At 39.0% G+C, this 26,886-nt stretch overlaps 1 protein-coding gene across 2 annotated transcripts in view; it reads right to left on the minus strand.

Moving 5' to 3' along the window:
* Hectd1 (HECT domain E3 ubiquitin protein ligase 1) overlaps window positions 1–26,886 on the minus strand; it is a 91,470-nt gene that overhangs the window by 14,321 nt on the left and 50,263 nt on the right. The window contains exons 20-31 of one of the 2 annotated variants that reach the window (XM_051145828.1): window positions 24,818–24,952; window positions 23,502–23,641; window positions 22,856–23,179; window positions 21,048–21,214; window positions 20,783–20,959; window positions 16,062–16,898; window positions 15,061–15,282; window positions 9,581–9,714; window positions 8,074–8,196; window positions 6,569–6,725; window positions 2,951–3,173; window positions 946–1,000 (exon numbers count right to left, since the gene is read on the minus strand). In XM_051145828.1, coding sequence (XP_051001785.1) covers window positions 946–1,000; window positions 2,951–3,173; window positions 6,569–6,725; window positions 8,074–8,196; window positions 9,581–9,714; window positions 15,061–15,282; window positions 16,062–16,898; window positions 20,783–20,959; window positions 21,048–21,214; window positions 22,856–23,179; window positions 23,502–23,641; window positions 24,818–24,952 — 2,694 coding nt within the window. The remainder of the gene's footprint in view (window positions 1–945; window positions 1,001–2,950; window positions 3,174–6,568; window positions 6,726–8,073; window positions 8,197–9,580; window positions 9,715–15,060; window positions 15,283–16,061; window positions 16,899–20,782; window positions 20,960–21,047; window positions 21,215–22,855; window positions 23,180–23,501; window positions 23,642–24,817; window positions 24,953–26,886) is intronic. The other variant, XM_051145819.1, reaches the window with a different exon arrangement.

Below are 26,886 nucleotides of genomic sequence, written 5' to 3' on the forward strand. Positions count from 1 at the left end.
GTGTGTGTCATGAGCGTCCATAAATGGAGGGCCAAAGAAGCCACTGAATGAGGCTGTGAATGAGAACCCTGGATTGCCTTGAAGACACTAAAATGTTGGAGATGCAAGAGTTTGGCAATCCTGCCAAGGAGAGTTGCAGCCTGGGTGTGGAACCAGACCAAGAGAAAGGAGTGTGTTGTAGTCAACAACCTGAGAGGAGTTAGAGATCCGAAGAGCATTTGACATCAGATAGAGAAACACAGAATTTGGAGTCTGCCTTGTTGGTTTTCAGTCTTGCTCTGGTCCAGAATTTCCTCACTATGCTCACTTTCCTCCCTTTTAGAACGATAATGTATATTGTGTGCCATTTTATGTTAGATGTGATCTCCCATTTTGATTTTTACTAGGGGTTACAGTTAAAGAGATTGTCACAAGTCTCAGAGATTTTGAACTTTGGACTTTTTAAAGTGTTGAGATTTGATAGGCCATGGGAAAGTTAGAAGTTGGACTGAATGCAGTTTTGCATTATATTAAATAACCTATGAGGGCTGGGAAGTGGAATGGTTGATTTGAATGAGATGGTTCTAGTAGGTCATATATTTGAATGCTTAGTCACCAGAGAGTAGAACTCTTTCATAGAATTAGAAGGATTAGGAGGTGTGGCCTTATTGGATGAAATGTGTTCTGGGAGTGAGCTTTGAGGTTTCAAAGGCCCATGCCAGGCCCAGGCCCTCCTCTCTCCCTGCTGCCTGCAGAACAGGAGACTATAGCTCCCAGTTACTTCTCCTGCACCACTTCTGCCCACTGCCATGCTCCTCACTATGACGGAAATGGACTACGCCTCTGAAACTGTAATTCAGTGCTTCCTTTTGTGGCCACGGTGTCTCTACACAGCAATAGCACAGTGGCTAAGACTCTCTTTTCTCAGTAACTAAATGTATGAACCACTTTCTAAAATTAACTTACCATTTTCCCATTTTCCTTTTCTTTATCAGAATCCTTCATTTCTCTATACATGATTCTAAACAGGAAGATATTATTCAATTAATTCATAAATCAAATGATATAGTTATTTGCACAAAGCTCCAATCTTTAAAAATATGTTAACGAGCTTATTTATTAGATACACACTTACATTAAAAAGTGAATGCAAGGAGTTGCTAGCAAGTATTCTGCAACTGAGGCATATCTGCAACCCTTGCTCTTTGCAACAACCCTTAGTGTATAGCCCAGGCTGGCTTCAAAATGGATTCTCCTGCCTGTGATGCTGCCTCTGCCTCCCAAACGCTGGAATTATAGCTGTACAACACCTTGTCTGGCTCAAATAGAAATTCAAGACAAAATATTCCAAAGAAGGCACACATCGACCATGTGTGGTCACACTTGCCTAGTACTTAAGAGCAGGAGAGCAAAGGCAGGAGGAGCCTAAGCTCATAGTCACCCTTTGTTATACAGCAAGTTAGAGTCCAACTTAGGCTACATGAGACCCCATCTTTAAAAAACGAAACAAAGAAACACACATCAATTCTAGAGTTTTGAGTTTTTAAAAAAATGCCAAAGAGACCACAGAACGCATGTGAAAATCAGACAATTGAGAGTCAGCTGTCTCCTTCTATCAAGTAGGTTCTGGAGACAGAGCTCAGACCACCAGGCTTGGCATTAAGCACTTTTTAGCCCATGTACCATCTCAACATTCCTAAATCTAGAGTTTAAAAGTATATAGTCTATATACCAAATATTTTTACTTTATTTATTGTTATATAAATAAAATGGGGTAAAACATTTTTCCTGTGACTAAAAAGAAAGGCCAGGAGTAACAATGATGAGAAATGCTTAATTTTTAAGAGTAAAATCAGTTTTCAGTGTCTAAGAAGGTGATAAGATCATACTTTTTGTTGTTGCTGTTGTTTTTCGAGACAGGGTTTCTCTGTGTAGCCTTGGCTATCCTGGATTCACTTTGTAGACTAGGCTGGCCTCAAACTCACAAAGATCCGCCTGCCTCTACCTCCCAAGTGCTGGGGTTACAGGTGTGTGAAACCACACCTGACTCATCATACTTTCTATTTCAAGAAGATCTACATTACTTTTTATCAAATGTCATCTACGATTATAAACTATAAAAAAAAATTACAAACCAAATTAGCAAATGTGAATTACATGGTAACAACTTATTGTTTATTATGAAATAAAAATTATGCTGGGCGTGGTGGCACACGCCTTTAATCCCAGCACTCGGGAGGCAGAGGCAGGTGGATTGCTGTGAATTCGAGGCCAGCCTGGTCTACAAAGCAAGTCTAGGATGGCCAAGATAACAGAGAAACTCTGTCTCGAAAAACCAAAAAAAAGAAAGAAAGAAAAAAAAAAAAAAAAAAAAAAAAAAAAAAAAAAAAAAAAAAAAAGAAAAAGAAAAAGAAAAGAAATACAAATGACTTGCTGAGTAATGCTAAGCACTTACTATGACCTGGAAGCCAGAGCTGAAGATGCTGTGCATGTGTTAAGGCATGAATGCCTCACAACTAGGCTGCATTTTACAGATTTGGGAATTGAGAAACAAAAAGGCTCACTCTTTGGGGATACAGCTCCAGTCGAGATCTAACTGCAAGTACATTCAATCTGTCATGTCATTGACAATCATTTGCAGAATGAATAGAGAGGTAACTTAACTCATATACTCCGGAAAAAAAAAAAGGATAAATAAAGTATATTTAGTGCTCCTGTCATATGCAATTATAAAAATCCAAGTGACATTCAAGTCCAAGACTAGTTTAGTGTAGACTATTTTTAAAGGTTCTCTTAGCTCTAATGTTTAGCTACTCTGCACCTGCAGTCAGAAACAACCTCACTGGTTCCTGCAAAGCAAAAAACAAGAAACAAATCTTTTGTTCCCATAATCCAGAATATACAGACTCATCACTTCTTGGCTCATAGATAAAAACAATGCCTGATTAATATTCAAGCTAAAATCCCTTACGTGTAAGTCGGCTCCCAGATACGCCTGAGTTTATCTGACTTCACATTGCCGTTACAAGACAGCTGAAGCAGTTTCTGTACGTAATAAAAGATGGTTGATCTGAAATTGGTAAGTGGCAGTTCAACTTCTCGAGTTGTTCCAAGTCCAGTTACTTTCAATGTGAGTGACAATCGAGGTGATGGAGTGCATTCAACTTCTTCCAAGAGCTCTGAGTGGGGTGTTCCTAAAGATACGAAAGATGTGAAAATAATCACACAACAAACACTGCACCAGGAGACAAGGCCATATTCACTCAACTATGGCCGCCTAAGCCTCTCCTAGCTGGGTGTGGTGGAGCACGCCTTTAATCCCAGCATTTGGGAGGCAGAGGCAGGTGGATCACTGTGAGTTTGAGGAGAACCTGGTCTACAAAGTGAGTCCAGAGAAACCCGTCTCGAAAAACAAACAACAGCAAAAAGATTCTCCTGGGTCCAAGATTTATTTGACTTATTACAGGACTATATAGCACATTTCAGGATGGCCTTTCAGGCAATCCTTTTGCCTGAGGCTTTCAAGTATTAGTATAATACACTCTCTGACTGCTTTACTTGAAAAAAAAAATTTGAATGTATGGGGGTACTTTGACTGCACGAATATATAAATATATATATGTGCACCACATATAAGACATAGTGCCTATAGAGGCACAGAAGAGAGCATCAAATCCCTAGATCTGGAGTTACAGATGGTTGTGAGCCCCTAGTGAGTGCTGGGAACCAAATCTGGGTCCTCTGCAAAAGCAGCAAGATTTCAGATATGTCCCCTCTGGCCTGTTTTATTTTGCTTTTAAGTGGGAATTATTGCACCTAGGTTACTTAGAGACAGAATAATAATAAAACAGGATATATGTATATGATCTCTCTTTTTAAAAATGCATGGTAACTGTAAACAGTTAATATTTAAGGTTATAAATTATAAACTGAAACTATCACTGACCCTACATTCAAGGAATATCACTTACTCCGTGCGGCAATTGACTGGTGATATACTTGGGCGGAAATCATCTTTTTATTAGCTCATAATTTTTTCTCTTTATATCATATGTCTCTTAAAATAGTTTTTATTCATTGTAGTGTATTCCACTGTACTTTTTTGTTTGTGTGTGTGTGTGTGTGTGTGTGTGTGTGTGTGTGTGTGTGTGCGTTTGAAGACAGGGTCTTACTATGTAGCTCTGGCTGTCCTGGAACTCACTAAGAACACCAGGCTGGACTCAACTCACAGTGATCCACTCAAGACAGGATAAATATTGCTAGAACTGACTGATACAGTAAGTCTATACTATACACACTATACAGTAAATATGCACTCCTGTTCCTTTGTGAAGCTCAACACATCAAGCTCTACCTATCCTCACATAAAATATATTACAAAGTACCTTCATATTGAACACAGTCTCTTTATAGGAATAAAACCAGACTCAGTGGCAAATCTTCTTTAAGGATCATGAATTGGAATACCTGGCATTTGCTGAAGCATAATCAGATACCATGATACAGTACCTTAAATAAATGTCATATTTCATTAGATCTTTTTTAAAATTAACTTGCCAAGCAAGTATTCTCTCCACTTAAGAGACGTGAAGATTCGCTATTACTACAAAATGGGTGCTCTCACCACACGAATTGATTATGTCCTAGTTCTCAAGATCTGAATCTGTAGGCTTCATTCCTACTGGAGGGTCCACAGCAGGGCCAGCTTCCTTGTCCCCTCCTCCCCCCCACCTTCTGAGGTGCCTATGTTCCTGAGCTCACAGCCCCTTGTCATGGGCCTGTGCTCCCCTGGCACACATCTCTGGGTCCGGCCCTTCTGCCGCCCTTGTACAAGAACCCACCTGGAGGTGTTTAACTCAATTATATCATGGGTGAGAGGAGGTGCATTAGGTGCCTACCCATTCCCTATAAAAGGGCCAGGTTTTTGTTCTGTTATGGAGACAGTCTCACTATGTAACTTAGCTAGGCTTGAACTCAAGAGAGATCCACTGGCCTCTACCTCCCAAATTTCATGATTAAAGATGTACAGCACCATGCCTAGCCCTATTAAAGTGCTACCAGGCGAAGTTATCGCCCAGGCCAACTGACTCCATAAACCTTAAAGCAGACAGCTTTTTTTTTTTCCTTAAGAAGACAGTTTTTCTAAGTTAATATTTAACAGTTTTGATCCAGGAGAAAGTAGAATGTAAAACCCTACCTTTAAGTAATGTCTTGCTTGAAAGACTACGCAAATGCAAACAACCCTTTGTTGGGGATGAAGATTCAAGATCTTAGGTTCAATCCCCAGGAACACACACGCACACACCTGGAGGGGCTCTTCTCTAAGAAGACACACACACACACACACATCTGGAGGGGCTCTTCTTTAAGAACACACACGCACACACCTGGAGGGGCTCTTCTCTAAGAAGTCCACACCCATTCTTTGCAGTATATCCTTCTTTCTAAACATTTCCTTCTTAACCCCAGGCTCAGTCTATATATCCTTTTTTCATTGCTTTTGGTGATTTTCTTTTGAAGGTTTTCAGTTGTTGTTATTATTGTTTTAAGACAGATATTCATCTAGCCCACATTGGTCTAAAATTCAAAGTATAGCCGAAGCTGGCCTTGAACTTTTGATCCTCCTGCATCAGCCTCCCATGTGCTTGCTCTGCCAGCATTTGCCAACACACCTATTGTAAGATATCTGTAATAAAGCCTCAACTCTGTTTAAGGGCAGGGAGCAGGAGGGGATTGTGGTTGGTTCCTCTAAAATACCCATTTTTGTTGGGTTTTATTTTGTGTACCTCATATGTTGTGTATTCGTATGCTTGTGCACACACGTGCCTGTGGAAGTCAGAGGGCTACACCATGTCTTCCTTAGTCGGTCTTCACTTTACATACAGACTTATGTTGGCATAGGGTTTGTCAAAGAAACCGGCTCATTCACTCTGCTAGCCTGGCTGCCAGTGAGCCTCAGAGACCCCCAAGCCCACCGTGCTGTCTCTGCTGCCCAATGCTGGGATCACAGACATCAGCTGCCATGTGCAGCATTTCCCCCATATGTATCTTTAGATGTGTAGGTGTGTGTTCATGTGCTTGCAGATGTCAGAAGAGGGTATCAGATGCCCTTGAAATGAGGGTTATAGGCAGTTGTGAACTGGCTGGTGTGGATGCTGGAAATTGAACCTGGGTCCTGTCTAAGAGCACTCTGCGTGGATGCTAGGATCCAAACTCAGAGTCATGCTTGCAAAGCAAGAAGATTACCAACTAATCTATCTCTGCGGCACTAAAACTTTTTTCCCTTAAACTTAAAAAACGTTTTTTAATCAACTTACTTATTGGGGTATAGGGATGATGCACACGTGGAAAGCATAGAACAATTTATTAGCTCTCTTCTTCCACCATGTGGATTCCAGTATTTGAACTCAGTTTATAAGGTTTTGCAGCAGTGAACCCTATCACTAGCTCCAACATCTATACAACTTAGGATTTAGAAGTTTTTAATTCATAACCTGCAAATATAATCGGCACCTTACTTTCCAAACTGCATATAACCATCTCATTCGTTAGCAATTAAAATTAGATTACAACACTTAATATACTGTACCTGGAGGAGGAATTTCTAGGTCAGTTGTCTGTTGGACATTCGTACGACCAGGTCTAGGATCAAAAGCAGGAACCAACGCAGAAAACTGCCGCTTCAGCACATAGTCATCATCCCAGGTTCTCCGACGACCTCCCTTGGTTTCATACTCTTCTTCTTCCTGTTACAACAAAATTCCACCTATGGTTAAACACTCAAGGGAGAAAAAATTCTTCTCCCAGCCGGATGGTGGTTGTGCATGCCTTTAATTCCAGTACTTGGGAGGCAGAGGCAGGTGGATCTCGGTGAGTTCCAGGCCAGCCTGCACTACACAGCAAGTTCCAGGAGAGCCAGAGCTGTTACACAGAGAAACTCTGTCTTGAAAAACCAATAAAATAAAATAAATAAGTAAGTATTTTCTTAACGTCAAGTTCATTTCATATGGATTATTCACACAAAATAGATGAGTCACTGGGAGGTGCTTTAAATTTTTATAGGACAAATAGATAAGTCTTAGCTGTAGTTGGGTGTGGTGGTGCATGCCTTTAATCCCAGCAGTTGGAAGGCAGAGGCAGGCAGATTGCTGTGAGTTCAAGGCCATCCTGGTTTACAAAGTGCATGCCTTTAATCCCAGCACTCGGGAGGCAGAGGCAGGTGAGTTCGAGGCCAGCCTGATCTACAAAATGAGTCCAGGACAACCAAGGCAACACAGAGAAACCCTGTCTCAAACCTCCCCCGCCCTCCTTAAAAAAAAAAAAAAAAGTCCTAGCTGTTAAAATCAAATGACATACATGCATTTACATGCCCCTCAAAGTTTGAACACTTGAATGAAATAACTTTTTCAATAGATAAAGTGACACTATATATCTATGGTGTTAGAGTGTCACTTCCAGAGACACTTCATCAGAAAATTACAGTGAAAAACAAGAGCTGTAGGAAAGAAGAAATAAGGTAATTCATGTGCTGGAAGAAGAACTATGCCTACCACTTAGTGATCATGTTCGCTGATGAGGTTACTACTGCCAAGAGATGATAACAGGTAAAGGAGCTTGTGACCAAATCTGATGACCAAAATTCATATTGGGATGCACACACTGCAAAGAGATAACTGACTCCAAGTTATCTCCTTAGACTCAGACTCAGACACACACACACACACACGAGGGGGCATTCATTAAAGAGTAAAAATGTAGGGATTCTTAATCAAAAACAAACAAATAAATAAAAGACTAATACTGCTTCTACCAGTATTGCTATGACTACTACAAACCTCAGCTGTTGTAATATAGGCCTACTTTTACTCAAAGGCCAAGATGAAGCAGTTTCAAGTAAGAAACTCCTGCTTGCATTACACTAGAGCAATCATGGATCCTCTGCAAAATATGGAACCTAAGGACCAGGGGAATTTCGTCTCTAACCATTAGAGCGCCCTCCTCCTTTTGGCATCCTTTTAGTATATATTTATAGGCATTTTGGTTGATGCCTGTGAATGTAAAAAAATATGATAGGGATGGTAAACGTGGCATTACCTGTTCCCCGATAGGTCGGCTCCCTGCTCCAGAAGGGACCTGTGGAAGCTGGGAGGTGACTGCGTGGTGTGTTACATCAGAGCGGGAGCCAGCTCGACGTTGCAGGGATGGTCGTCTCAGAATCTGAAATTTAAAAAACACAAAGAGACATTAAGTTTAATTATTTGATCCATACTCTCCTTTCAATCCAGCCCAAAGATTGAAAATCTTTCTTTTAGTTGGGCAGGTGAATCTCAGAGTTCAAGGTCAGTCTGGTCTACAGAGCAAGTTCTAGGACAGCCAGAGCTGTACAGAGAAACCCTATCTAGAAGAAAAACCACTAGCAAAAATTCTCTGCATTGGCTGTCTTCAGCAAACATGAGGTGTATGGGGTTTTTGTTTTGTTTTGTTTTAAAGAATTATTTATTTATTTTTATTGTTATTATTTTTTAATGTACACAATGCTCTGCCTGCATGTGTGCCTGCAGGCCAGAAGAGGGCATTAGATCTCATTACAGATGGTTGTGAGCCACCATATGGTTCCTGGGAATTGAACTCAGAAACTCTGGAAGAGCAGACAGTGCTCTTAGTTATTGAGCCATCTCTCCAGCCTTTGTCATGAATTTTATATTAGCCTTCTTTATAAGGAATACACTTAGGTGCTTTTCCCCCACAATATTAGAAACTGAACCCAGGGCCTTGTATCTGCTAGGTACTCAACCACTGAGTTACACTTCCAATGCTTTTAGTACAAACTTTATTTTGAGACAAAGTTTTAGTTTATAGCCAGTCTGGCCTGGAACTTATAAATCCAGGCTGCCCTCTCTAAACTTGTAATCTTCCTGTTTCAGGCTAAGTGCTAGGGCTACAGGCATTTGTCATCCTTTTTTTTTCCCACATGTACTATTTATTTTGTGTTTGTGTGTCTATGTGTGAACACACATGTATCCTGGTGTACAAATGGATGTCAGAGGACAACTTGCAACCTACTATGTGAGTCCCAGGGATTACTAATCTCAAGCCATCAGGCTTAGCGGCAAACATCTCTACCCACTCACTGCACAGTCTTGTGGGCCCCAGGCATATGTCATCTAAATGATACATACTAAAAAGCATCTTTGTAAGTTCTTCATTCCACTAACTAAAATTTTTTTGGTATTTAATAATACTTTATTCCAGCCTAGCATGGTGGCGCACACCTTTTATCCCAGCACTCAGGAGGCAGAGGCAGGGAGATCGCTGTGAGTTCGAGGCCAGCCTGGTCTACAAAGTGAGTCTAGGACAGCCAAGGCCACAAAGAGAAACCCTGTCTCAAAAAAACAAAATAAATAAATAAATATTCCAATCTTTTGTTTTTGAGACAAAGTTCTATGCAGCATTGACTAGCTGCAACTCCCCAAGTGCTGAGGATGACCTTGGATTTTTAAACTTCCTATTTCTAATTCCCAAGAGCTGGGCTTACAAGGGAGTGCCACCATGCCTGGCTTTAACACCCTGTATTAGTGAAGGGAGTGAGAGTTCTCTCTACCATAACCTCCTCGTATTCTTGATCTTCCTGATTGTCATCTTCATTCTCATCATCTTCCTCATCAGGCTCAGGCAAATCCTCATCATCATCTAGCTCAGCTAAGAGAGTACTGGCACGACAGCTATCGAGAAAATCTAGGAAGAAAAAGCCAACAACCTTATTGTCAATACAATTAATAAACGACTGCAAGGTATCCTTGCATCTGGGTTTGGACAAAGCAAAGGTAAAATTCAAAAGGCTCAAGCATAAACACCAGTTAATGGTGTCACCTATACATTCTCACATCGCATGGAAGATAATTAACTGAGACTAGTCACAAGCATGGAAGAAAAAGCCAGGTGATCACAAAGTATATTTCAGTCAACAAAATCTACTGAAAGGAAAACATCATATGGATGATGTTTAAAACAAAACAATCCCACTTTCATTCTCCAAATATTACAGGAAGTACATCATGGTGAAAAGAGCCCACTGGAGTAATTTATACTACGAGCCAAGAACTGCTGTATCACACATATATCATTGGAAACAAAGCTAGAATGTCCAAGTCTCTACTAAACCTAAGGAAGACAGAGAATTTAATAAATAATATCTAGAAATAGGAGCTTTTATAAAAGCCTTTATTAAGAAAAAAAATTAAAACCAAAAAAAAAAAAAAAAGCTTAGACCTGACAAGTGAAATGACTACTTAAGAATAGCATGGGGGAAGGGTGGGGAGCTGGGGAGAGGTTAAGAGCACTTGACTGCTCTCCCAAAGGTCCTGAGTTCAATTTCTAGCAACCACATGGTGGCTCATCACCATCTGCAATGGGATCTGCTGCCCTCTTCTGGTGTGCATGAAGACAGAACGCTCATACATAAAATGCATGAATAAATAAATCTTTAAAAAAAAAAAAAAAAAAAAAAAAAAAAAAAGAATAACATGGGCCATGCATGATCACACACACCTTTAATCCCAGCACTGAGGAGGCAGAGGCAGGCAGATTTCTGTGACTTCAAGACCAGCCTGGTCTACAAAGTAAGTTTAGGACAGCCAGGGCTACACAGAGAAACCCTGTCTAGATCACCACCACCACCACCCATCCACCCCCGAAAAAAAAAAAAAAGAAAAACACGTATTTGTTATGGAATACGTATGTAATATCTTTCATATTCTTCACATAATTTAATACATAAGCAAGTTCAGTAATGCTGAATCCCCTATATGTTCTTCTTTCTTAGGATATGTCCCCCAATGGAGATTAGGTCTTGTTAGAGTAATGGTGTGCACCTGTAAACCTGTAATACAAGCACTCTGTAGGCTGATGCGGGAGAATCATGAGTTCAAAGCCAGCTTCAACTATATAGTAAGATTCTCTTTTTTAAAAAAACCAAAGCAGGCTGAAGAGATGGCTCAGAGGTTAAGAGCATCGTCTGCTCTTCTAAAGGTCCTGAGTTCAATTCCCAGCAACCACATCATGGCTCACAGCTATCCAGAGGTGATCTGATGCCCTCTTCTGGCCCACAGGTGTACAGGCAGGCAGAACATTGTATACATAATAATAAATAAATAAATCTTAAAAAGGAAAATACCAAAGCAAGGACTAGTAAGAAGGTTCAGTTGGTCAAAAGTGCTTGCCACACAAGCACTGAGTTCAATCCCAGAACCCACAGGGAAAAATTTGTTCCCAAGAGTTTCCGTCTGACCTCTACATCATATACACATATAAAAATGATAATAAACCAAGGACAATAAAAGTAATAAACACCAAACCTCTACTCTGATCTAGCCAATGGACAGGACATCCTCTACAGTTATGTGGAGATCAGGGCGTAACTCTGACATGAGCTCTGGTGCCCCATATTTGACGACCTCCCCTTGCTGGGGAGCCCTGGTGGTACTCAAAGAAAGAATAGGCAGACTACCAAGATAAGACTTGTTAGCCTGCGACAATAAAGTGGGGGAAGAGATCCCCTCGGACATGGACCTAAGGGAGGGCAATAGGGCGGGGGGGGGGGGGGGGAGGGTAGGAGGAACAGGAGGATATGAGTGATGGGAGAACAATTGAGTTATAATCTGAATAAACTAATAAAAATAAATTAAAAATGATAATAAAGAATAAGTTTTTAGAGTATGTGTCAAATTTATGTTGTCCAACATAAAGACACTAACAAGCTTTCTTTATGGGAACTAAAAATAAACAACAGAATAATGAAACTAAGCAAGAGGAGTTTTACTAGCTGTAAAAAGAAAATACAAACTCTTAATACTAGAACTAATCAAAGGTGAAAATACATATCCCTAAAGAACATCAGATTAGCTGTAATTATTTATAAACTTGCATCTATAGATCTTTGAACTAACTCTTTTCATCCAAATTGAGGAGAAAAGTAGAAAGATACTCTACTTGACTAATTTCACAGGTAAACGTTTTGTACCACTTAATACTGTGAAGTCAGTACACATCCTATAATTACTGGCAAACCCCAGCATGTTTGGCAACAAGTTTAGATTCAGTGACATTTAAAAATGTTTGTTTTACAACCAATAGTAGCTTAAGTTTAATGAACTTTATACTCTTAGCTTATGTGAGGGGTGATTCTACAATTTACAGTGGCTTTCATGAATATAATATAGCTGTACACAAAATAAACCCATTATACCTTTGGTTGAGGTTTTAAGACCCCTACTTTTAAACTCACATAATGAAGTTTTTTGACATGTTATAATTCACTTAAGTAATTCTTCCCAGATTCCTTTTGTTATCAGTACACAGGAACAACAGATGCTCTGAGAGCCTGTGGAGGTACACACCTATAACCTTAGGTCTCGGGATTCTGCAGGCGGGAAGATCAAATACGCAAGGCTAGCTTGAACTACACAGTGAAATTCTACCCTAAACATATCAAATCTTTGGCTTAGAAGAGACCATATTATAGGAAAAAAAGTAAATCCATTAAAGTATAGATTTAAAAGTTCTTAAAGTATATCTTTATATAAGCTCTTATCTTTGAAATTATCAAAACTTATTTAAAAAAAAAAAAAAAAAAAACCTCAAAGGGCTGAAGATACAGGTCAAGGACAGCACGTTCACCTAGCCTGTGAGGCCTGGGTTCAATTCTAGTAATGCCAAAGGGGGGGGGGGGGGAATCAGCATTAGGCCGGGCGTGGTGGCGCACCCACGTCTTTAATCCCAGCACTTGGGAAGCAGGGGCAGGCGGATCAGTGTTTGAGGCCAGGCTGGACTGCAGAGTAAGTCTAGGACAGCCATGACTACATAGAAACCCTGTCTCAAAAAACCAAAAAACAAAACAAAAAAAACCAAACCATCCTAACAGAAAGACAATTTTTGGGGGAGGTAATTAATTTTTTTGTTTGTTTGCTTTTGTTTTGAGACAGGGTTTTTGTGTAGCCCTGGTTGTTCTGGTATTCGCTCTATAGACCAGACAGGCTGGCCTAGAACTCCACTTGTCTCTGCCTCCTGAGCTATGGGATTACAGGCATGTGCCACCGTACCCAGTTATAATGGGGAAAAAATCCACAGCAATACAATCCTAAATTGTATATTCATATGTTCATGGGAAAGAAACAGTTCTACCAACTCCACACTGTATATAATTTATTATAATGATCCCATAGTGGAATATTTGGCAATAATTCCAAACTTTGTAGACACATATCCATCTAGCAATGGGATACAGTTTCAAAGGCACAGAGTAAAAAAACTAGCTGAAATGACATAATTCTCTTTCAAAAAACAAAAAACATACACATCAGACATGTACCTGTCAGGTTTGGAAGGTAGGGACTCTACATTTTCTATTAATTTTTTTTTCTAATATCCTAAAAGAGCTGGCCAATTTTTCAACATTTTTAAAAAAATGTGTGTTAGTGTTTTGCCTGTATATATGCATGTATGCATATACGCTTGGTGCCAGCAGAGGCCACAAAGGGCATCCATTTCCCTGGAATTCCAGATGGTTGTGAACTGTCATGTGGGTGCTGGGAACAGCCAGGCCTCAGCAAGAGCAACAAGTGCTATTAACTGCTGAGCCATCTCTCCTGTCTCTTTTTAAAACATTAAAAGAATCAAGTAGTGTGTATATTTGACTATTGTATAGAAGCCATGAAGATAAGACTTCAGAACGTTCTAAGAAAACTTTATTGAATTTGAAAAAGTCTCAAACATACAAAATTCAGTTATGCAACTATTTCCAAAAGACCCTGTAATTGTATACAGGAAGTGTCACTTTACAAAAATCACTCTTCCATCACACCTCTTTTATTCTACTGACAGGTATCAAATATTTTGTTATAATGGTTATTAAGACTTCACTATTGACAAAAGGCAAAAGAAGGTAACACACGAATGTTCTTAGACATTTACTTTGTTTATAATCAAATATTTTAAAACATTTTTACAAATTCATTCTATTGTGTATGATTTCTTGCCTGCATGTATGTTTGTGCACCACATGCATGCTATTCTTGAAGTCAAAATAGATGTTGGGTCCCTTTGCACTGGAGTTACAGATTGGTGGGTGTGGGGAACCAAGCATGGGTCCTCAGCAACACCAACAAATGCTCTTAATCCCTTTGCCACTTCTCCAGCCCCTATAATCAGAAAATATTTTAAATATTCTTCCATATCATTGGAGCGTTTCCATTTTCTTTTTTCTTTTTTTTTTTTTTTTTTTTGGTTTTTCAAGACAGGGTTTCTCTGTGTAGCCTTGGCTGTCCTGGACTTGCTTTGTAGACCAGGCTGGCCTCGAACTCACAGTGATCCACCTGCCTCTGCCTCCCGAGTGCTGGGATTAAAGGCGTGCACCACCAGCACCCGGCGTGTTTCCATTTTCTATGAAGACATCAAAGGTTAAAAATTGGGCTGGAGAGATGACTCAGAGGTTACGAGCCCTGCCTGCTCTTCTGAAGGTCCTGAGTTCAATTCCCAGCAACCACATGGTGGCTCATAACCATCTATAGTGAGATCTGGTGCCCTCTTCTAGTATGCAGGCATTTGAGAAAATGAAACACTGTATACTTAAGTAAATAAATATTTTTTTTAAAAATTGGGCTGGAGAGATGACTCAGTAGTTAAGAGCATTGACTGCTTTTCCAGAGGTCCTAAGTTCAATTCCCAACAACCACATGGTGGCTCACCACCATCCAGAGGTGATCTGATGCCCTCTTCTGGTATGCAGGTGTACATGCAGTTATAGCACTGTATACATAATAATAAATAAATAAATCCCTTTTTTTTAAAAAAAGGTTAAAAATGTCTGAAGATGGGCATGGTGGTGCACACTTTAATCTCAGCACTCAGGAGGCAGAGACAGGTAGATCTCGAGTTCAAAGCCAGCTGGGTGTCTATAGTGAGGCTTAGACCAGCTAAGGCTACAAAGCAAGACCTTAATTCAGACTCCATTCCCCACCAAAAATTCCACGGATAAAAGTACAATGTAAGTATTATATATATAATAAACTTTATATTGTAACTTACCATATAAAGAATATTCTGCTTCCTGGCCTGTGTCACTCTCACTAGAGGTTGATGTGAGGCTGGTGGTTAAAGTATTACTTAATGACTGACCCACTGATAAAACTGTTGTCGCCGTAGCTACGTTGCTGCTGCTAGTAACACTCGATGTTGACATTGTCACTGTAGATGTAGTACCAGGGGTGGTCAAGTTAGGAAAACTCTGAGCACCCATAAGAGGAGAAGCTAAAAATAAAAATGAAGCAAATCAGTTAAATATGTAGAATTGTAGGAACCTTAGAAAAAAAGTCAAGATATAGATTTTTTTTTTAAGCCCATGAAACACATTAATAATAAAACAATGAAAAGCAACAACTTTGGGAACCCATCTGAAAACCAACTAAAACTTACTGTTTTTAAAAACATAATTATCAGGGTTGAGAGATGGCTCAGTGGTTAAAAACACTGGCTGCTCTTCCAGAAGTCCTGAGTTCAATTCCCAGCAACCACATGGTGGCTGACAGCCATCTGTAATGTGATATGGCGCCCTCTTCTGGCCTGCAGGTGTGCATGTGTATAGAGAATACTCATATTCATAAAATAAATAAAATCTTAAAAAAAAATTGTCTTCAAAATATTTAAAGCCTAACTTTTTTTTAAAAAGGGAAACAAGCAATAAAAATAATTTATTATAATTTTTATAGGAATTATTTTGTCACATTAGTAACTTAGAATTACATAGCTTTCAGAAGCTAAGAAGAATATAGGAGCAAAGTGAAAGCTCTGCCAGGGAACAGCTTTACTAATTACTTCACCACTGTCAGGTGATTTTGTTTAACCATTTATTATAAGCACAAGCTAATCTGAACTCTTAAGCTACTTTAGATTCTTTAGAACCTGACTCCACAGTCCCAAGGTGCTGCATCCGATGCAGGTTGTCTAACATCAGCTAAAGGTTGCAGCCAGAACAACAGAGCACGAGGCTCTCCTGGGGATCCCTCAGAGTGAGGCATTTAGTCACTTACTTGCCGTGCTCATCACATTTCTCCCCAAAGTGTTAGTGTTGTTGTCACTGCTGCTCCGGCTTAGGTTCATGTTGTTTGTGGCATTAGTCCGCGCTATGTTTGCCACTCTCCTTACAAAGCTCTCCAAGCTAGATGTTTCTCGTGAGGACAGGTTAGGTACACTTGCACTAGAGCTCATAGGGGCCCCAGCAGCCAGCAAAGAGCTCACTGACAGTCTGTTACTTGCTGAAGAGCTAAGGGGTCGTTGTGAAGCTGCCTCCTTATTAGTTAATTCAGATACTGAACTAACGTCAGGAGAGCTAACACTAACAATTCCCATGGATATTGCACTAGACTCCCCAGGAGCTCGAACAGAACTATCGGGGCCTAACTTCCTTTCAGCATTTTCACTTCCCGTTTCCGCTGTTAGGGTGCTGGTGCTTGCACTGGAGGATGACCCTACTTCTGTTTGAGGGACGTTTTCAGCAGATGAAAGAACAACAATTGGTTCATGGACATCAACTCCTGAAACTATACTGTGTTCCATTACAATTTCTGATCTCCGTTCCGTTTTGGTCGAACCCAAGCTGATGTCGCTGCTACTGGCCACGCTACACACAGAACTGCTGCTTCCTTTTCTACTTGAGGAGCCTGCAGCAGCAGACGTCTTGTCTGGACAGTTGTTTTTCACCAAGCTGCTCCATGATTGCGTTGTGCCTGAAACAGTGGATGAAACAGGTTTGGGTGATGCCACTGTATCAGGGTCGTACCCTGGTGCAAGCTTGAGGTCAAATTTTCCTTCTGCGCCCATACGGTAAGAGTTTGAGCCACCAGCATCCCAGGTGACATCAATCCAGCCTGGAAAGGGACAGGAGTTTGTGAGACCCAGCAGAAAGCAGAGAGGAGCGTGTTAGACAGTAGCTCCACAATATGGGATCAGCGTTTCATCTGTGCTGCACATCTCTGAATCTCTAACCAATTAAGGTCTGACAACTAAAAGATGAGTTTGACCTCAGATTAGTTAAAATACTATCTGATGGTATTACTAGTCTATCTGAAGGTCTGTCCTATTTAATCCTCATAAAATAATAAGGAAAAAGCATACACTACATACAAGATTTCTGGGAGACCCCTGAAATTCTTCCTTTTGTTACATTTATCTCTAGACAGCCCAAGACTGGTGATTCTTTTTTTTTTTTTTTCCCTTCAAGACAGGGTTTCTCTGCGTGGCCCTGGCTGTCCTAGAACTCACTCTGTAGACCAGGCTGGCCTTGAACTCAGAGATCCACCTGCCTCCGCCTCCCAAGTCCTCGGATTACAGGCATGCACCACCCCTGCCAATTGATATTAAGAACATTATAAAAACTAAACTTTTAAAAAATGGCGCTGACACATGTAGGCATCTACCACTGAGCTACATTCCCAACTACAAGAACAATTTATTTAAATGTAGAAGGAAAAAAATGCTGAGATTTCAACAAGTGAAAAAATCTGGGCTGTTAAATATGACTATATGATCACCAAATATGCTTCCTAGAAAGAAGCACTAATCATTAATTCCTATGGCCGGAATAAACCCTAAAATGTAACAGATAAAACATTCCTATGTCACTACTAGAAATCTTAGGTTACTAATTCAAATAACTACTACGTTGGCATTTAAGCTGTGTTCTTAAAGTTTAGTGGCTACTTGACTTTCTTATGTTTAGTTTATTAGATTAAATAAGCACAAAAACATCCTAAAGCAGGTTGACTTGTTTTAGAATGTGTATTAAAGCTAGTAACAAACTAAGATACTCGACCTAATTTATTTACATATGAAAAATGTTACTTTTTTGAAAAGAGTACTAAAATACCAAACCAAAAAAATAACGGATTAGGAAGGAAGCTAATGGAAATTTCAGTCTTACTTTAGCTAGAAGCTAACTACTCAGGGTAAATCCCAGCAGACCTGAGCACAGACACACATGCCACACAACCACATATACTAAGCTCATGTTTATGATGAGGTTCAGAGGATCACTGAGCACCTGCAGATTAGCTGCTCATGAGTTATTTGAAAGGAAACTGACTGTCTCAAATATATATAAGTTTAGTGATTTTTTTTTTAAGATAAGCTTTAAAGATTTATTTATTTATTATTATGTATACAATGCTCTGCCTGCATGTACTCCTGCAAGCCAGAAGGGGGCGCTATATCACATTACAGATGGCTATAAGCCACCATGTGGTTGCTGGGAATTGAACTAAGGACCTTTGGAAGAGCAGGCGGCGCTCTTAACCACTGAGCCATCTCTCCAGCCCCGTTTAGTGATTATTTTAACTTGTATTTGTACGCTGAATAACTTTTGAAGAACCAACATTTAACTATCTCTTCTGCTACAGAGAAAAGCATAAGTAAAGGAAAGGTTCAAAAATATATCCCAGTATTAAATAAAGTTGAGATCTGTATTGTGTTAATTTATACCAACATATAAGCAAATGGTCAATTTATATAACTACTTTTAAATATAAGTATATATTTGTTTTGCCCAGAAGGCAGGTGAATCATATTTTCTCTTGACCACTGAACAGATGCCATTTAACAAAGTATCTTTACAATTTTGTAGACTAAGTGGATACACGGGGAGTTCTATCAATACACAGACTCTTGAGAAGAGCCATGGATATAACCGGTATAACGTGGGGATATACTAAACAGTATACACCATTCACATTAGGTTTTAGAGAACATACTATACCTAAACATAATATAAAATATTCCCATGCTCCAATCATAGATAAAAAGACAGACTTAGTAAAGATTACCTATTGTGGGAAATGTATTTAAAAACTAAAAATTCTCCCTAAAATGTTTAAAGCCAAAACTAAATTGCAACATTTGGAAAATCAGGAAAACGTGTCTTTCTTGAGTTCTAAGTTCTGAAATTAAGATTCTAATTTTCTTTTTCTTTTTTGGTTTGTTTGTTTGCTGGTTGGTTGGTTTTTTTCAAGACAGGGTTTCTCTGTGTAGCCTTGACTGTCCTGGACTTAACTTTGTAGACCAAACTGGCCTTGAACTCGCTGAGACATGGCTTCCTCTGCCTCTCCAAGTGCTGGAATTACAGGCATGTACCACCACGCCCAGCTAATTCTAATTTCCTTATGTGGTAGTTTCAGCTGACTCCACCCAGAGAAAATGGAAGGGTATCACATGTCACCAGCATGTGTCAGACACATGCTTCAATTTATAAGAGAGAATATGAACTCATTAATAAGAGTAAGACACCTTAAAAATGATAACATTTTAATATCTCATTTGAATGGTGTTCTTGTTACCTCAACCATTGCTGGTATTATACATTTTCTCTCACTATAAACCTGTTTATGTTTTTAGTTGTTTGCAATTGGGGTTTTTGCAAATGCTACAGAAATATGCTTAGTAATGTGGTAATTTTCAAGGAATAGAAACTTTAAAACAATAACATTTACTAATTTATTAAAGTTATTTAAGTTAAATGCTTTTAATCACATAAAAGTGCATTATAAAACTAAACATTAACTAAGGTCTATCTTCTTTCAATTTTTATTTTTAGAGACAGATCTCTAGCCCAGGAGCACAGCCAGGCCAGGATTTCTGCAGTGCTGGGGGTCAAACCCAGGACTTCATGCTCACAGGGCAAGCAAAGCACTTTACTAACTGACCTAAAGTCCCAACCGCCTAATTTTTGATATGGCTCTTTAAATATTAGGAAACAAGAATATAAACATTTTACATGTTTTTAATGCACAGTACAAGATAAGAATAAGATAAGAAAGAACCTACTATGATCTAAGCAAATCATCTGCTACTAAGTAAGCCTTTAAATGGCAGCTGTTGTGGGAGTTAACTGTAGTTCACTATTTGGATAAGGACTTTTGCGAAGATGTACAGCATAAAGGTTAAAATGAACTTACTTGCTCTGTACAATTAGTCCTACTACAAAGTCTAAACTCCAACCAGAGGCTGACATGTTGAGCACCACTGCACTAATCTATTCGTGATCAGGAAACTGTATTTCTTATTCTATTAAATTCCTTATTCTATTGGAAAATGTTTGAACACTGATCTTTTTTCTCCTAGTGCCTTAAAAGGCACCAACTACCAAGAAAAAGCACACAAAATTAAAATTGAGATTTAATGGTAACCCGAGACCAATACACTAAGGAACAAAAGAGAAAAAAAGTATCTTGAGGATTTTGTTGTTGTTGTTCTTGCTGTTGCTGTTGTTTTGAGACAGGGTCTCTCTGTGTGGCCCTGGTTGTCCTGGACTCTCTTTGTAGACCAGGCTGGCCTCAAGCTTACAGAGATCGGCCTGCCTCTGCCTCCCCAGTGCTGGGATTAAAGGTGTGTGCCACCACGCTCGACTTCTTGAGGGTATTTTATTTATATTAGCTCAATTACAATATTAGCAAATACAAGAATTTATTTCAACTAATTCATTCATTCATTCATTCATTCTAAGTAAATGAGTTGTTAATTTTTAGAAAAGGTCTCAACCATGATGTTAGGCTAACCTCAAATTCAGAGTGATCCCCTGCCTCTTCCTCCCAAGAGCTAAGATAAAAGACAGATGCCATTATGTCCAGCTTTTTTCATCTCAATGAGAAATCATTATCAGTTCTTCCACAAAGGTCTGGTATACATATACAATTTACAAATTATCCAAAGACAAAAGAAAGGCACATGGCATCAACAGCAGGAATGCTTAGCACCTACTCACCGTTGTGCAGTTCCCCTGTGACAGTGCCTTCTCCCTGTGGGCTGCCATCCTGGTCTCGCCACTTCCAATCCAGGCCTCTGATAACACGTGCTCCTGGAACCATGTACTTCAGGACCTGTGAGCGCACAAGGCGCCTCTGCCTTCTAAGATTAGCTTCCGCTTCTTTAGCTGCTTTCCCTGTGCGATTAGAATTAAAGAAATATAAAGCAGGTCACTTGAATAAACAGTCGTAGGAAGTTAGAAATGTCTCATGTCCTTTCATTACCTAGTTGGTCTTCACATACTCCATTTACAGTGCCATAGAGTTCAAATCCAGAGAGTGAGAGATAGTGTGTCTGCCCACTAGCATTCTTCCCCATCTGTTTAATCCTCACATGTCGCCATCCTTGCTTCTCATCCTTTGCTGGGTCAAGTGGCCAAGTTGCAGTTGACCTGTAAATGCATTAGACAAAAAGTGTTTAAAGTATATGATTTTTTAAAAAACGACACAAAAAGGATAATGGAAGTGAGGTTTTCTTACACAATAAAAAACATTAGAAAAAGAATATACCCTTAATTATCAATTAAAATTTGATTGCAAGGGGGAAAAAAAAAAGCCAGACATGGTGTTACATGTCTTTAATCTCAGCACCCAGGAAGTAGAGGCAGGTGGAGGGCTGTAAGTTCAAGACCACCCTGGTCTATAGAGTGAGTTCCAGGCCACCCAGACCTACACAGTGAGAACCTGCCTCAAAAAACAAAACTGATTACAAAAATGGTTAAAATGTTAAATATGAAATTTTAAAAATACCTAATTTATTATGTCAAATGATTTGATTACTGCAAAAAGATAATGTTTAAAAGGAAAAGTAGTACATTTAAAGTGAAATTTCTTTGTAAATTCTTGTCATTTTAAATGTACTAAAATTTTTCATTTTAAAACTAAAAAACATTGCCTATTAATACTAATGATAATACTGTTTCCTTTTGTGCCATAGCAAATGCAGAAATCAACTTAGAAGAATAATTTTTTTCTGAGTCTAATTGTACTAAATATATAAACTGATAATCTAGCCTGGGGGTGTATCGCAGCTAAGTTTAGCACATACGAAGTCCTAGGTTCAATTCTCAGTACCGCACATACAAAATCCACACTCATATTCACAGAGAAAAACAACTTAAGATATCATAAAGATTAGAAAATTTCTTCATGCTGGGAGACAGAGGCAGTTGGAGCTCCATGAGTTCAAGGACAGTCTGGTCTACAAAGCGAGTCCAAGACAGTCATGGCTACACAGAGAAACCTGGTCCCGAAACCACCCCCCCCCCCCAAGCTATAAACAATAACCACTAATATGTTGAACATTTACATAATTTACATATATTATATGATGATTATATGACTTTAATGAGCATTTATTTTTTTTCATTTGTGTGCTATACAACTCTCAGAAGTATTTACAGAAATATGCTCAGCTTTTTAATCAAAATGATATTTGAACTTTATAAAATGATTACTTAAATTTCTATTTTTATTTTAAAATATAGTTTTAATAAGTTTATAGCTTAACAAGTGTTTTGACTGCATGTCTGTGCACACAGTACCCTCAGAGGTCAGAAAAGGGTGTCAGATCCCCTGAAACTAAAGTTAAACACTGTGAAAAGCTGCCAACATGGGTGCTGGGAACCAAACCACAGGCTCTCGGAAGAGCTGCCAGTGCTCTTAACCTCTGAGCCGTGTGTGTGTGTGTGTGTGTGTGTGTATACATATGTGCTAGTACACATGTGTTACAGAACAACTTGTAGGAGTTGGCTCTCTCTGTACACTCTGTAGATTCTGGGGCTCAAACTAAGTTATCAGGCTGGGCAACAAATACCTTTAACCCAACAGCCAGCCGGCTGGCCCCCAATATGATCTCTTTGGTAAGTTTCAGTAAATGCCAATATTTCAAACTTTCAATGTCTAAAACTACATATCAAGAAAGAAGATACTATTTCAGTATCTCAAAAAATACAGCTCTACAATACACAATCATAAAATAAACAAGGCTCTTTATACTGAGTTCCCCAATTTGTGAAGACTCCTCAACTAACCCTGGTTCATTGAGACTGCAGTCATCAACATGGGTATACAAAGAAGTCCAGTTCTGTCCATCTTTGGATACCTGGAAAACCCAATTTCTCAATGCAGACCTTCCATAGCCACGAGCATGACGAAGTGTGTATGCTGATGGTATTACCCAGACACCCAGATCTATGGCAAACCAGGCATTCTTATCATCGTTGCTGTGACAATTTAAAGCCGAATTATCTCGACTTAGGATGTCTTCCAAGCGGCCATATGGCAGATTTCTTCCTTCTGATGATGTAACTACTACCAGTCCATAAGCTGCAGGATTTACCCATTCATACGCAGTTCTACACAAAAATAAAAATAAAAAATAAAAAAAAAGGAGAAATCAATGTTAAGGTAATTTGCATTTGTTCATATTAGTTCTTAATTCCAAATTATAAACTGAGAATGGTGGTACATTGTTTTAATCAAGCAGCTGGCATGTAGAAACAAGAAGATCAGGAGTTTAAGGCCACCCTTGGCTACATAGCAAGCTGAAGGCCAACCTAAGGTATCATCTTAAATTTAACATATATGAAAAAATTCCTTATGTAGAAGGATGTTCAATGAATCTAAAAGTTTTCCCCAGCTAAGCACTGTCACTTTAGCTTAAAGGAAATAACTTACTTTGCATTTGTCCCAATCCAGTAAATTATTCCATTTTCATCAAAATCATGCTGGTGCCGAAATATAAAATTTTGGCCTTCTCTTAATTTTCGAACAAAAACAAATGACGATCGGTCAAAATCATACCACTGCTTTGCAACCTAAATCAAAGTAAACACAGAAGACTTTCACCTTGATAGTGCTAGTTAAAAGAACATTAAGCCACCTTTTCCAACCTTCTCAAAGTCAATTGTTCTATAATATTTCTAAAATAATCTCACAGCCAACAAAGAGTTAAATACCTGAACACCATACAAAAATATAAGATAACCAAAGAGCTCCACTAAAAGTAACATGGGGTACGTGGTTTTTGTTTTGTTTTGTTTTTTCCAATACTAGAAAACTGAACCCAGGGCTTTATATGTGCCAAGCAAACACTATCACTGAAGCACACATTGAGTTAAGAGTATTTTTTCCACAAATTTTAACAGAAAAGGACCTTGATTATAAAATGACATCATCATAGTATGCAAAAACATTTTTATTATCACTGGTCTTCAAGTACCTTTAAAAGTATATAATACTCAAATTAACGAGTAACAGTCATAATTATTTCTCTATTTAAAATACAAAATTAGGTGCAGTGTCTCACATCTGTAATTGTATTAGTGTTCAGTACATACAGCACCTTAAGATGGGAATGGTGGTCCACTTCTGTAATCCCAGTAGGTAAGAGGTGAAACAGGAGGACCAGGGGGTTTAAAGCCAACTCAGCACCAAGCTTAGCAAGTTCAAGGACAACATGGATATAATAGACTGCTTCAAAAAAATTCATAATACTAATGAATAAATATTTTCCTGCTCAAAAAGGAGATTGCCTATTCCTCTAAGAAGCTATGCCTTTACTGATGACACTTAGTAAGATTTTGACTACTGTTTCAATATTAGACGAACTTTAATAAGCACCTTTATGTTGAAGGTATTGGTAAGACTTTTTTTTTTTTTAGATTTATTTATTATTATGTATACAGTGCTCTGCCTACACATACACCTGCAGGCCAGAAAAGGGCATCAGATCATATAATAGATGGTTGTTGAGTCACCATATGGTTGCTGGGAATTGAACTTAGGCAGGACCTCTGGAAGAGCACTCAGTGCTCTTAACATCTGAGCCATCTCTCCAATCCCTTGGTAAGACTTTTTAAAAACATATTTCTACAAATAGAATTATGAGGTGAAATTATTTTACCACTAACTCTGGATATTACTTCCTTAACTTTACTACAAAGGGTTAAAGGAACCTGTAATTCATGAAGCTCCTGGCAGACTGAGCTCACCATTTTCAACAGATACTGTTCCAGAGATTCAACTGTAGCTAAGGGCTCCATCTTCAGCATTCTGCCAGTCCGATCTATCAACGCAGTTTCACCAGGTGCGCGTTCCAACCGAAAACGTAATCTTCTTGTAAGTATCTGTACAAAAATGATCAACATTCTTCAGAAAATACCTTGTGTTGTTAGAATTTAAGAATGATGCACAAACAAACAACTGAGAATATTATAAAGTACAGCCATAATGGGACAATAAAACCAGGTGTGCTGCCATAGCTGTAATACCAGCAGTTAGGAGACTGAGGCCAACCTGAGTGACCTATAAAATCTGGCTTCAAAACAGTAAGAAATAACACAAGGAAATAGATCAATGAATATTTCTACATGGCTTGTAGAAAGGTTCAGTGACAGCCAGGTTTAATGGTGCACACTTTTAATGCCAGCACTCAGGAGGTGGAGGCAGGCTGATCTGCCTGGTCTACAAAAGGAGTCCAGGACAGCAGAGCTGTTACACAGAGAAATCCTGTCTCAAAAAACAACATCAACCAAAAGAAGAAAAAAAAAAGTTCAGTGACTGACAGTGATTATAAGGAAACAAGCTAACTTGCTAACATTTTTGAACTTCAAATACACATAGTGTAAGTAAAATTATAAAATATTTTTACAGACAGAGCCAGGGGTGGTGCACAGATCTCTTTGAGTCTGAGGCTAGCCCAGTCTACAGGCTGAATTCTAGGATAGCCAAGGCTACATAGTAAAAACCTACGCAGGAAAAATAACTAAATAAATGAAATGCTTTCACAGAAATATATATCTTATAAAGTATATATTACAGATAACTTTAAGTAGCTAATCAACTTACTCCTTTGAAACCACAGCACATATAACCTAAGGCTAACAAACCTTTCATAAACTTGTACATCTATTTACTTATTTTTGTGTGTAACTGCACAGTTGGCACTAATGAAAATCAAGGGGATAATCCATAGGAACCAACCTCTCTCTTTACCTCGTGGATTCTAAGAATCAAGCTCAGATCCATCAAGCTTGGAAGCAAGCACTCACTGGATATAAAAGTCGCGTTTTGTTTTCTTTTTAAGTATTCTTTTTTTGTTGTTAAATGATTTATTTATTATGTATACAATGTTTTGCCTGCATGTACACCTACATGCCAGAAGAGGGCACCAGATCTCATTATAGATGGTTGTGAGCCACCATGTGTTTGCTGGAAATTGAACTCAGGACCTTTGGAAGAGCAAGTAGTGCTCTTAGCCTCTGGGCCATCTCTCCAGACCTTTTAAAGTATTCTTATTACATTTTATTCACTTAGCTGGGAGGAATCATGTGGCAGTCAGAAAACAACGTGTGGAAATCAGTTCTCTCCATTTACCATAGAGAGAACTGGTCCTGGTGATCAAACTCATGTCCCCAGGCTTGATGAAAAATGCCTTTACTTGCTGAGCCATCTCAGGCCAAAAAATTAGTTTTAAATGCTAGCTTGCCAGAACTTAAAATTAGCTGAGAAGACAGCCTCTATTGTGTTGGGATAATTTCTTGTGCATTGTGTAAAAGTTGTCTTGGTATTATTAAATGCTGGTTTCTGTAGCTGCAGAGATCTGACTGCAGGCTGGGACTTTGGCATGGTGATTTTTAAGAAGCATCGCCTGTCTTAGTGTTTTGTAAACATCCTCTGCATCACCTTCTGATTAGCTTAATAAAGAGCTGAACGGCCTATAGCAAAGCAGGAAAGGATAGGTAGGACCTCTGGGCAGAAGAAACTCTAGAAATAATCAGGGGCAGGAGATTTGCCAGCTAGATGTGGAGGAAGAAATAAGTAAGTGCTGGTACTGAGGACAGGAAATGAGTCACGTGGCAGAATGTAGATTAGTATAAACTAGTTAATTCAAGTTATATGAGCTAGTTGGGAGCAAGCCTAAACTACAGGCAAGCTTTCATATTAATAAAAAGTGTCTGTGTCATTACTTGGGCTGCTGGCAGGTCAAGAAAGTCCGGTAATAATTGGCACCCAACTGCAGTATCATTTAGAAGTCTAAATCAGTTTGGCCTGTAGACAT

The sequence above is a fragment of the Acomys russatus genome, chromosome 1 (genome assembly GCF_903995435.1).
Source record: "Acomys russatus chromosome 1, mAcoRus1.1, whole genome shotgun sequence".
Lineage (NCBI taxonomy): Eukaryota > Metazoa > Chordata > Mammalia > Rodentia > Muridae > Acomys > Acomys russatus.